Raw genomic sequence first — 11,258 nt, 5'->3', positions numbered from 1 at the left:
AAACGACTGGGTTTATCTGAAACCTCCACCTAGAGACAAGATTAATATAAAGAAATAATATGACTACATAATAGTGATAACAAAAAATTAGGACAAGATATATATAATAACAACAATAACAATACAGTAAATATATTAAAAAAGACAAGTATTTTTCATAATTTATTTCATTACAAAAATAATCAGTGAATATATTTCACAGTATAAAAATAGTATAAAATGTAAGGAAGGGAAAAGATTAATCAAAAAAACAAAAAAAAACAATCGGGGTCTGTTAAACAATTGGAATAAATTTGAAATGTCTAAATAATTTAATCATAATCAATCGTAGTCAAAAATATGTAAAAATATATAATATAATATAAAAAATAATTATCATACGCCGCATATAAAACCCACATACTAAATTGTCATATGGTTACACAGAATTTACAAACTATTTGAATCATTTATTTTACCATGTTTTTAGTTTTTTTTTCATTCTTTATTTCATTACAAAAATAATCAGCAAATATATTACACAATATAAAAATATTATAAGACGACCTTATGTCAGATGGACTGTACAGGAAAATTTCAAAAAAAATAAAAAACTTGTATTTATGACACACTTTTTGTTTCACATGGATATGTTTCTAAAATATGTAAAAATATATGATATAATATAAAAAAGAATTATCATATGCTGCAAACTATGAACGATAAAAAAACATATAAAACCACATACTAAATTGTCATATGGTCATTTATATTTATATTTATATATATTAAATAATCAGCAAATATATTTCACAGTATAAAAATAGTATAAAATGTAAGGAAGGGAAAGATTAATAAAAAAATCAAAAAAAATCGGTGTCTGTTAAACAATTGGAATAAAATTGAAATGTCTAAATAATTTAATCATAATCAATCGAATATGTTTTAAAACCAGTATCTTTAAAAGTATAAAAGGAGGGCCATATCATTTTATGGATATAATATTTTGCTAAGATATTAATCAAATTCATTATTTAAAGTTAATCTGCAGAAAAACTGGGATTGTTAATAATAATAATAATATCTCAATCTTTGTTTAACCTTTAGATTCAAAAGACAGAAATAAAAACACCCACACCTTGTGGCCTCAGTCATGTGACAGCATGCTCTTGCGCACCTGACTGGCGCATCTTCACAGAGTGCAGTTTCCCTTTGAATAGAGTAGTATGGAAGTCATGTGTATGGTTAGTTTTGGACGATATACTCGTCCAAATTTTAATTCACTACTACTACTACTTGTCCTCCAGTTTGGCCTGCATACAGTGGAGGGTGTGTGGCCATTACCGCAGACTTTCAGCTCCTCAACCGAGAGATACCCTCTGAGCCCGCAGGCTTTCTACTTTGGGTACGGAAGACAGTCAGCCGCTCAGCAGGGCTGCTCTGTTCTGGATACTGCATTCAAGAGATATTTTACTCTCATCTTTCCAGACTATGGTAGGTAGAATTAAGACTATTAAGATTTTACATCTTGCTGGAGTTAAACCAGTCAAAATAACACAAATGGTAAATATATAGGACCAGAATGTGCTGTGAATATGTCATTATAAATACATAAAATGTACAAATTGTAGTAAATCCTGTCCTTTTTAAATTCTAGTGTTATAGCATTAAGAGTATTTATGACACACTTTTTGTTTCACATGGATATGTTTCGAGAATATGTAAAAATATATAATCTAAAAATAATTATCACCGATGAAAAAGCATATAAAACCACACACTAAGTTGTCATATGGTTACACACAATTATTACAAACTATTTTCATACTTTATTTCATTACAAAAATAATCAGCAAATATATTTCACAGTATAAAAATAGTATAAAAAAATAAAATACTTGTATTTTATGACACACTTTTTGTTTCACATGGATATGTTTCTAAAATATGTAAAAATATATAATATAATATAAAAACTATTACTGCAAACTATGAACGATAAAAAAAAACATATAAAACCACATACTAAATTGTCTATGGTTACACAGAATTTACTATTTGAACCATTTATAACTTTATGGATGCACTAACATGTAGAGCAAAGTGCTCACTGGTTTTGTTTTGAATGTTGTTTGTCATGTTGGCTTTTAAAGTAGATCAATGGGCTTTTGTAGAGACAGCAGTTCATCAGTCAGTCAGTGTACTGTACTCTAAACACCCACAATGACAAAGGACCAGTAGCCTATAGCACATGTTTGTGTTTTCAAAAAATACCATAGGTTGTAGAATAATGCTGGTTTGATGGTAACATTGTCAAAATGAAAGTGCACAGGCACCTTAACCCAGCAACTCGTGATCGTAATAACTTCACTTTTATGACCAACAGGAAATGGTGTTCTGCGATTCAATGAGGTTAAACCCTTCACCGTGGAGATCAGTGTTGACCACGGTGATTGTGAGGGTTACCCAAATGAGGACTCTTCTGAGAGATGTAAGTATTGACACATTCATCTGAGCCAGAGCACAACAGGTAAAGGTCACACAGTGTCAACAAACCGTCCCAACCGGTTGGGTTAAATGCATTATCTAACTCACTTTTATTTGTGTGCCAGATAATCTGAGTGTCTCTGCAGGACAAGCATCTCTGAATGCGGAAACAGTGTGGGGGGCAGTAAGAGGTGATTATAGCCAATACGTTTTTGAAGAACATGTTTAAACAAAATAAGAATATGTGTGAACAAAAGCACAAAGAAATGAGACAAATATGTTAAAGAGGACCTATTATGCTTTTTCCCTTTCCTTTAGTATTTTATATAGTTTTTTTGTGCATGTAAAAGGTCTGCAAAGTTACAAAGCCTAAAAGTTCACGCCAAAGGGAGTTACTCTCCCCGACAGAAACACTGCTGAAAAACTACCTGAAACGCCCCGCTTAAAGTCCCACCTTTTCTTCTGTAACGTGGTGATGTCACCAAGTAACACATTTGCATAATACCTGCCTAGCAGCTAGTTTGGACAGAGGGTGAAAAGCGATGCTGCAGCACAGTCAGTATGAGAAAAGTAAACCGTTTTTTTGGACTTCAAAGCCTGTAAACATGTTCTGGTAGAAACCCCAAATACAAGTATGAAACTGAAAATAAGCATAATAGGTCCTCTTTAACAATCAGCTACGATAAGCAAAGAAAAGGCTAGGTTCCTCCTAGCAAGCTGCACTGGATTCCTCACGTGACCCAATATTCAATAACTGATCTAAGTTTCCCACTTTTATCTGTACAGATTTAATTGATTGCTGATTATATGTTATATGCCCTCTGATTAAGCACAGGTCTGGAAACCTTCAGTCAGCTGGTGTATCAAGATGATTTTGGCTCAGTAAGTCAGAATTTTTAAAAATGCTCAAAACTCACAAGGCCTCTAAAGCTATTCCTTCTTGAATACACATCCTCACCTTGTTATAGAGCTTTTAATGTTTGGGGTGGATCAATTAAATCAAATGATTTTTTTTCCTGTTTGTGTCTTCTTTTAGTATTTTGTGAACAAGACTGAGATCGACGACTTCCCCCGGTTTCAGTTCAGGGGGATTTTGTTGGACACTTCACGTCACTATCTACCATTGCAGGCCATTTTAAAAACTCTGGTAATTATCAGATGACCATATTCTGAGTTTCAGTCGTCTGTTTTTACTCAGTGGTACTGACATATATCTTTCTCGTCAGGATGCAATGGCCTACAGTAAATTCAATGTGTTTCATTGGCACATTGTTGATGACCCCTCCTTCCCGTACCAGAGCCGGACCTTTCCAGACCTTTCCAGTAAGGTATGTCATGCAGATGAAGCGAGATGTTAGAAGTAATGAGAAAGAATAATTGTATCTGCATTTTAGGAGATTACACACGTTTATTTTACATTAACCTAGATTTTTAACTAGGTCTACTGCATGTAGAATAATGAGGTAGGAGAATACTGCAAAGTTGCATCCACCCTGAACAAAGACTTCTGGCTCTGATTTAGGGGGCGTTCCATCCGATGACTCACATCTACACCCAGTCGGACGTGAGAAGGGTGATCTCACATGCCAGACTGTGGGGCATAAGGGTCCTTCCTGAGTTTGATTCTCCAGGCCACACCCAATCTTGGGGAAAAGGTACAAATTTACTCTAAAATTAAACAGTTTTATCCAGATGATCCCAGCTCCTTGATCTTAAACATAAAGTACTTGGCGTTATGCCTGGTTTGGTCCAACAGGAATCCTGTCTGCCAAACCTGCAAGCCAAGACTATAACTGGCAACAAGACTTGTTCTGAATCTTGTGTTTGACTTCCTTCTTACCTGGAGGACTCTCATGCAACAAAATGTCTGTACTCAGCAGACAATGCACAAAATAAATCTGATAAATGACCATTTATTCCCTATAGGGCAGTCTGACCTGTTGACTCCCTGCTACAGAGGGAGCACCCTTTCAGGTACTTTCGGTCCTGTTAATCCAGTGTTGCCCTCCACCTACCAGTTCATGGCGAGACTATTTAAGGAAGTGTCATCGGTGTTTCCTGATTCCTATATCCACTTAGGAGGGGATGAGGTGGACTTTACCTGCTGGTGGGTTGAAACGTGACGGATCATTTCAATTCCTGCTGACTGTTTTTGACCTGGTTTTGATCACTATTGTTTATTTACATTGTTACTGAATTTGTACACATGTAGAGCTGCAACAATTAATCGATTAGTAGTCAACTATTAAATTATTCGGCAACTATTTTGATAATCGGTTTCAGGAATGTTTCAAGAAAAAAAGGTAAAAAATTCTGATTCCAGCTTCTAAAATATGATTATTTTCTGGTTTCTTTACTCCTCTATGACAGTAAGCTGAATATCTTTGAGTTGTGGATAAAACAAGACATTTGAGGACGTCATCTTGGGCTTTGGGAAACACTGATCAACATTTTTCAACATTTCCAACATTTTATAGACCAAAAAACGGATCGATCAATCGAGAAAATAATCGGCAGATTAATCAACTATGAATATAAGCGTTAGTTGCAGCCTGACATACATACATTTTTTTTTCATCTGTTAAGGAAAAGGAAAGGAAGAAAAAGTTTATATCTTGCACCAGGTAGTTGCTGTAGGTACATGTCTTTAAAATTACAAAAAAACTCCCACGGCTTGTCTCCATAGGAAATCCAACCCAGATGTCCACGCATTCATGCAGAAGATGGGATTTGAGGCAGACTTCACCAAACTGGAAGCATTCTACATAGAGAAGTAGGTTGTAAAGGGAAACGTACTGTACAATGTAGAAAGCTTGGAAAAATACACCAACCAACATGCAAATGTTACAAATGTCTTTAATGTCTCTATTTCCAGCATTGTGAACATCACTTCAGCTCTCAACAAGACATCTATCGTGTGGCAGGATGTGTTTGACTACCATGAACGAGTAAGTACACCCCAACAAATAACACCGCAATGATATCATATTTGTGTGTCAGTGGTGTTCATATAGACTCACATGCTTTTTAGACATTGTTTAAAATATTATATTTGTTTCTGCATGTGCAGGGGTGCATGATATAGATTTTTACAGATAAGCGGTAATTTACATATTCACAAATATCAATATTTGAAATGCTGACAATTTGAACTTCATTGCAGCACCACCATGTGTTTCGTCTTCACCAGTAAAGTTTAACTATTGCATTGTAACGCTTGCTGCAGATCCAGGCATCTAAAACGAGCGCTGGTTTATTATGTAGTTATTGGCCTAATTCATTTTTGGAATATCATTTCAGCTATTTTATATTGTGTTTAAGTATCTGCATTCACTGAAGGAGATATTTAAACTTTAATATTTAAAACATAGCATTTATTTTGTCACACTTAAACACTTTTGTTCTTAAATTTCTCCCTGCAGCAGGTGGATCATTGGAATTTTTCCTGTAATAATGTAAATGTTCAAAGAGGGTATTCTGCTCTTTTCATTTCAGATAGGCTAGTAATTGTCACATAATATGGCTAAAATAATTTAGAATAAACACTTATGTAGGCATCAACTTACTCTAATCTGTTTTTTAGAAAAGGATATAATGTTGACCTCAGCGGGTTTAGTGGTTTCAACCACAACCTTTAACAGTATATTGTCTGATAAAGAGAAACTAATGTATCACACAACCAGTTCCTGTCAGTCTGAGAGTCTACAGCATTGTGTTGCAGCGCAGGTCTCTATCAGTGGTGGAGGTATGGAGGGAAGGCTGTTACCTGTGTGAAGTACGCAAGGTGGTTAAAGCAGGGCTCAGGGTAATTCTGGCCTCTCCGTGGTATCTGGACCTGCCAGGGCCCACACACAACTGGGCTCGCTACTACACTGTGTGGCCCCTCGCCTTCAAGGGTCAGAAACGAGCCTGTGTGCTGTGGCTTATTTGAAGTGTTGTCATCTGCTGTGCTTTTTTGTCTCTAATAATAATAATTTACAGGTAAACTTGGTTTCCTCTAAAATATAGGATATACACGGCCAAACCTTTTTGAGTGCAACACATAATGTTCTATTGTTGCCCTACCACTAGGTGGCAGTGAACACTGTTATCTCTGCATTAATGTTACAGAGAAATACTCTGTGTCCCAATTCCATATGCTATACTTATTATATACAGAATGGACTGCACAGAAATCATCATAGCATTGAAACCAATGTACTTTATAATCGCTTTTCCAGTGTGAACACACTACAAACAGTATTCAGCTTGTAAGAGAGGTGTGATTGCTGTGGTACAAGCTCTCAATGCTTTCTGATGCCCCATGGCTAACATGCACACTCTTTCCCTTGCATAAGTATAAAGATTCTGCCATTGGCAATTATTTGACAAAGCTCCGTGCTTAAAAATTATGAAAGCAAAGGCCCAGCACAGGAGAGAGATATAAGTCTATCAAAAGCAGACCGTAGTTGTTTTACATTCAGGTTGCTTATCGGATAAACTACCAATAAACCATTGTCATCATGGTGTGTTACTAATTTTGCCAGCTAAAACTGTAACTTGAAGCCTATTGGGCGTTTCTGTTGGTTTAAAAACTATAGTTGGCTCCATCTAATTTGACTACAAATGATAGAAGCGAATATACTTTAATAATGTAATGGTATATACTGTATATAATACTGTACCAAACTCAACAGAAATTAACTAATTGTCAATTTCAGATTTACATTAATTTGCTCTGTGCAGTTTAGACATTAAAAGGCTGTAAAAGCATTTGCTCCTGAAGAAATAATGTTTTTACAGCATGTCATGGGAGATAACCTGTTTGCAAGCATAGATTTATACAATTCAGTTTCCCTTGTACTCTCTTTGATTAAAGTACCATCATGTACTGAACACAGCATGCTCCAAGATGGTGATATTTTGTAAAAAAGTTTATTCTGGTGCAGCTTTTAGTTTTATGAACAGCCTTTGCAGCTTTTGCAGCATAAGAACCAATTTCAAGAATCCATTTGGATCTGAAAGTTCAGATGTTTTGCCCCATTGGGGGTACAAATTCTGTGAACCATGTCTCGGTAAAAGCTTTCCCTTGTTGATAAAAGCTTTTATATGTGACTTTTAAAACACTACATGTAAACAGACAGGTCAGTCGCAATATAGCACAGAAGGGCAAGACGACATGTTGTTTGTCACCCTGCTCAGATTCCTAAGGACACAGTGCTGCACATCTGGAAGGGCACCCCAGCTAGTTATAAGGCAGAGCTCAGCAAGATGACCAAAGCTGGCATGAGGGTCCTGCTAGCAGCCCCGTGGTACATCAACCACATTTCCTATGGCCAGGACTGGCGCACCTACTACACCGTGCAGCCACGGAACTTTTCTGGTTTGTGTGCATGCCCAAGTAATATCACATTATATAAGCTGGCTCAGTTATGTGCAGGTGACGGGAGCATGTAGAGGCCTACTTAAACGTTGACTTGCTGAGTTTTGACTTGAAGTGGTGTGATACATTTGAAGTGAAGATTGTGATTGATGGTAAACTCATTACCAGCCTAATTAAAACCCATTATATTATTAAAGCAAAGCTTTTCACCGTCCCCTCACAGGTACTGAGGAACAGAAGAAGCTGGTGATAGGGGGTGAGGTCGCCATGTGGGGGGAGTACGTTGATGCCACCAATCTCACTCCACGTCTTTGGTACGATACTAAAAAGACCCCTGAATTCATAAAACTAATCAAATTAATTTAGTAAGTGCAGCAACAATTGCATGAAATCAATCAAAATAATCATTGCTTGCACCCAAAATCGCAGGCCAAGGGCAAGTGCTGCGGCAGAGAGACTGTGGAGCGATGAGAAGCAGACCTCCAGTGTGGACAAGGCGTTTCCTCGCTTGCAGGACTTTCGCTGCAAGCTCGTGAGGTACTTTACCTTTTCTAGCCAGGACCTATAAAGAGCTTAGTGCTGGCATACCTTAAAGACACTGGGCTCTTTCTCATAATGTTTGCTTTATTATATTATGGTGTTTCTGCTTCCCTTTCTCCTCAAGGCGTGGCATCCGAGCAGAGCCTCTGTCTGTTGGACACTGCAAACACGAGTACCAAGGTGTTTGAAGATGCTGGATGGATTATCATTGCAAGGTTTTCCTGGAAAATTAAGTTCATGGCTGCCTTCTTTTAAAGTGCTGTAAAATCTTGAATAAATTGTTGCTCCAGTCTTAATTATGCAGACATTAAAATGCTTTCTCAGGGACTTATCTCATTACCTATATTTTTTTATTCTCAATTTTTGTACATACTTTTTGAGTAATGCGCTTTTTATTTTAATTTTGCATATTTAGCAGTACACAATATAGAAATGTTAACAAAGACCTTGTTTGGAAGAACCCGCAGTGCTACACTGTAATGCCATGTTGAATTGTAGCCTACTTGATGACTGGAAATATAGAATGTAGATTTTAAATTTGAATATTACTGCCAGTATGCTGTAGCTTGTACTCTTGCACTGAAATGTAATAAAATAATGTTGGTGTGCAGATGTCGTCACACGTTTTTTTTTTTAAACATATGTTGCTGTAACACTTTGAACATTGGAAGCAACTTAGAAAAAAAAATAGCATTACCCTTTGTCCCTACACATGCATTGTGATTAGACAGGTTGCCAGTCTAATCCCAACACTAATCATAGACAGAAAACAGACACATTGACAGCCTCTTTCACACACATTGTCAATTAAGATGTTCCAGGTCGTCCCAGGGGAAACCTAGATAGACATGACAAGAACATGTACACTTCAAACAGGAACTCAATTCAAATTAATTTTATTTATATAACATAAAATAGAGAAACAATTTGAGACAAAAGAAGTAGGAGATGCAAAGCAACTTCCAAATGCTGGACATGATGGGACCTCGAACAAAAAAACTCCTCAGTACTCAGACACCTGTAGAGAGGACAGACTATATATTCACAAATGAGACAAAACTCAAAGATACCATTCACGAATGAGCAGAAGAGAGAACAGGTGTTAAGATTCTGCATCGAATTGTAGTTTACACAATGCAAGGAGAGATGTTAACAGTGTCAACAACAATACGGTATATTAAGGTGATCAGAGATTCGATTATAACAGAAATTATGAAAAAAAAAAAATAATTAGGAAAAAAAACATCCACAAAACATATTAGTCTGATAAAATTGATGTAATCCTTGGGAAGATGAACACAAGAGAGACCTTCTTCCAAGGCTTGTTGGTGTCTTAAAAGACACTAACACACAATTTAACAGCAATAAATAAATACATATACAGATACACACATAAATAAAACAAACTATTAAGACTCCACTCTCCAGTGAGCAAGGAAAAACATCCAGAAAACAAATTAGTCAGAGTACAATGAACATTCAATTTTTTTTTTAATTTAATTTAATTTAATTTAATTTTATCTTATTTTATTTGGTATAAATAAATAATAATAAAAAAAAATACACATCCACAAAACATATTAGTCAGATAAAATTGAAGTAATCCTTGGGAAGATGAACACAAGAGAGACCTTCCAAGACTTGTTGGTGTCTTAACAGTGAAAATAATACACATTTCAACAGCCATAAATAAATAAATACATATACAGATGCATACATAAATAAACAAACTATTAAGACTCCACTTTCCAGTGAGCAAGGAAAAACATCCAGAAAACATATTAGTCAGAGTAAAATGAACAACATTTACATTTTTTTTTTTTTTATTTAATTTTATTTAATTTTATTTAAATGTATTTTATTTTATTTTATTCCTTTTTATTTTATCTTATCTTATTTGGTATAAATAAATAAAAAAAAAATAAAAAGAATCCATACATAAATCCATACATACATAAATAAAACAAACTATGAAGACACCACTCTCCAGTGAGCAAGGAAAAACATCCACAAAACATATTAGTCAGAAAAAAAAGACGTTTTCCTTGGGAAGATGAACACAAGATAAACCTTCTTCCAAGACTTGTTGGTGTCTTAACAGTGACAATAACAGACATTTCAACAGCAATAAATAAATAAATACATATACAGATGCACACATAAATAAACAAACTATTAAGACTCGACTTTCCAGTGAGCAAGGAAAAACATCCAGAAAACATATTAGTCAGAGTAGAATGAACAACATTTATATTTTTTTTAATTTAATTTAATTAAATTTAATTTCATTTCATTTCATTTAAATGTATTTTATTTTATTTTATTCCTTCTTATTTTATCTTATCTTCTTTGGTATAAATAAATAATAATAATAAAAGAAAATACATACATAAATCCATACATACATAAATAAAACAAACTATTGAGACACCACTCTCCAGTGAGCAAGGAAAAACATCCAGAAAACATATTAGTCAAGATAAAATTGAAGTAATCCTTGGGAAGATGAACACAAGAGAGACCTTCTTCCAAGGCTTGTTGGTGTCTTAACAGTGACAATAACACACATTTCAACTGCAAAAAATAAATAAATACATATACAGATACATACATGAATAAATAAAACAAACTATTAAGACTCCACTTTCCAGTGAGCAAGGAAAAACATCCAGAAAACATATTAGTCAGAGTAAAATGAACACCATTTAACATTTCTTTAATTTAATTTAATTTAATTTAATTTAATTTAATTTAATTTAATTTGATTTAATTTAATTTAATTTAATTTAATTTAAATGTATTTTATTTTATTATATTAAATTTTATTTTATCTTATTTTAATTGGTATAAATAAATAATAATAATAAAAATACAAAATTCATCCATACAT

General features: G+C 34.6%; 1 protein-coding gene across 2 annotated transcripts; it reads left to right on the top strand.

Annotated features, from left to right (window-relative positions):
- Positions 1–1,130: 1,130 nt before the first annotated feature.
- On the top strand, positions 1,131–8,978 carry hexa (hexosaminidase A (alpha polypeptide)). Of its 2 annotated transcripts, XM_037768315.1 has the most exons (14): positions 1,134–1,473; positions 2,366–2,470; positions 2,592–2,657; positions 3,302–3,348; positions 3,503–3,613; positions 3,693–3,794; positions 3,989–4,121; positions 4,393–4,573; positions 5,153–5,239; positions 5,342–5,414; positions 7,648–7,828; positions 8,052–8,142; positions 8,258–8,365; positions 8,493–8,978. In XM_037768315.1, exons 1-14 carry the CDS (start codon positions 1,206–1,208, stop codon positions 8,554–8,556), a joined length of 1,617 nt encoding a protein of 538 aa, XP_037624243.1. In that variant the 5' UTR covers positions 1,134–1,205; the 3' UTR covers positions 8,557–8,978. The 2 variants fall into 2 exon arrangements, with proteins under 2 accessions (XP_037624244.1, XP_037624243.1); XM_037768316.1 differs by lacking the exons at positions 8,052–8,142; positions 8,258–8,365; positions 8,493–8,978 and adding an exon at positions 6,188–6,362 and having other exon boundaries at positions 1,131–1,473; positions 7,648–7,790.
- The last annotated feature ends 2,280 nt before the right edge of the window (positions 8,979–11,258 follow it).

Source organism: Sebastes umbrosus, chromosome 4 (assembly GCF_015220745.1).
Source record: "Sebastes umbrosus isolate fSebUmb1 chromosome 4, fSebUmb1.pri, whole genome shotgun sequence".
NCBI lineage: Eukaryota > Metazoa > Chordata > Actinopteri > Perciformes > Sebastidae > Sebastes > Sebastes umbrosus.
This window is presented reverse-complemented; position numbering and strand designations above follow the sequence as displayed.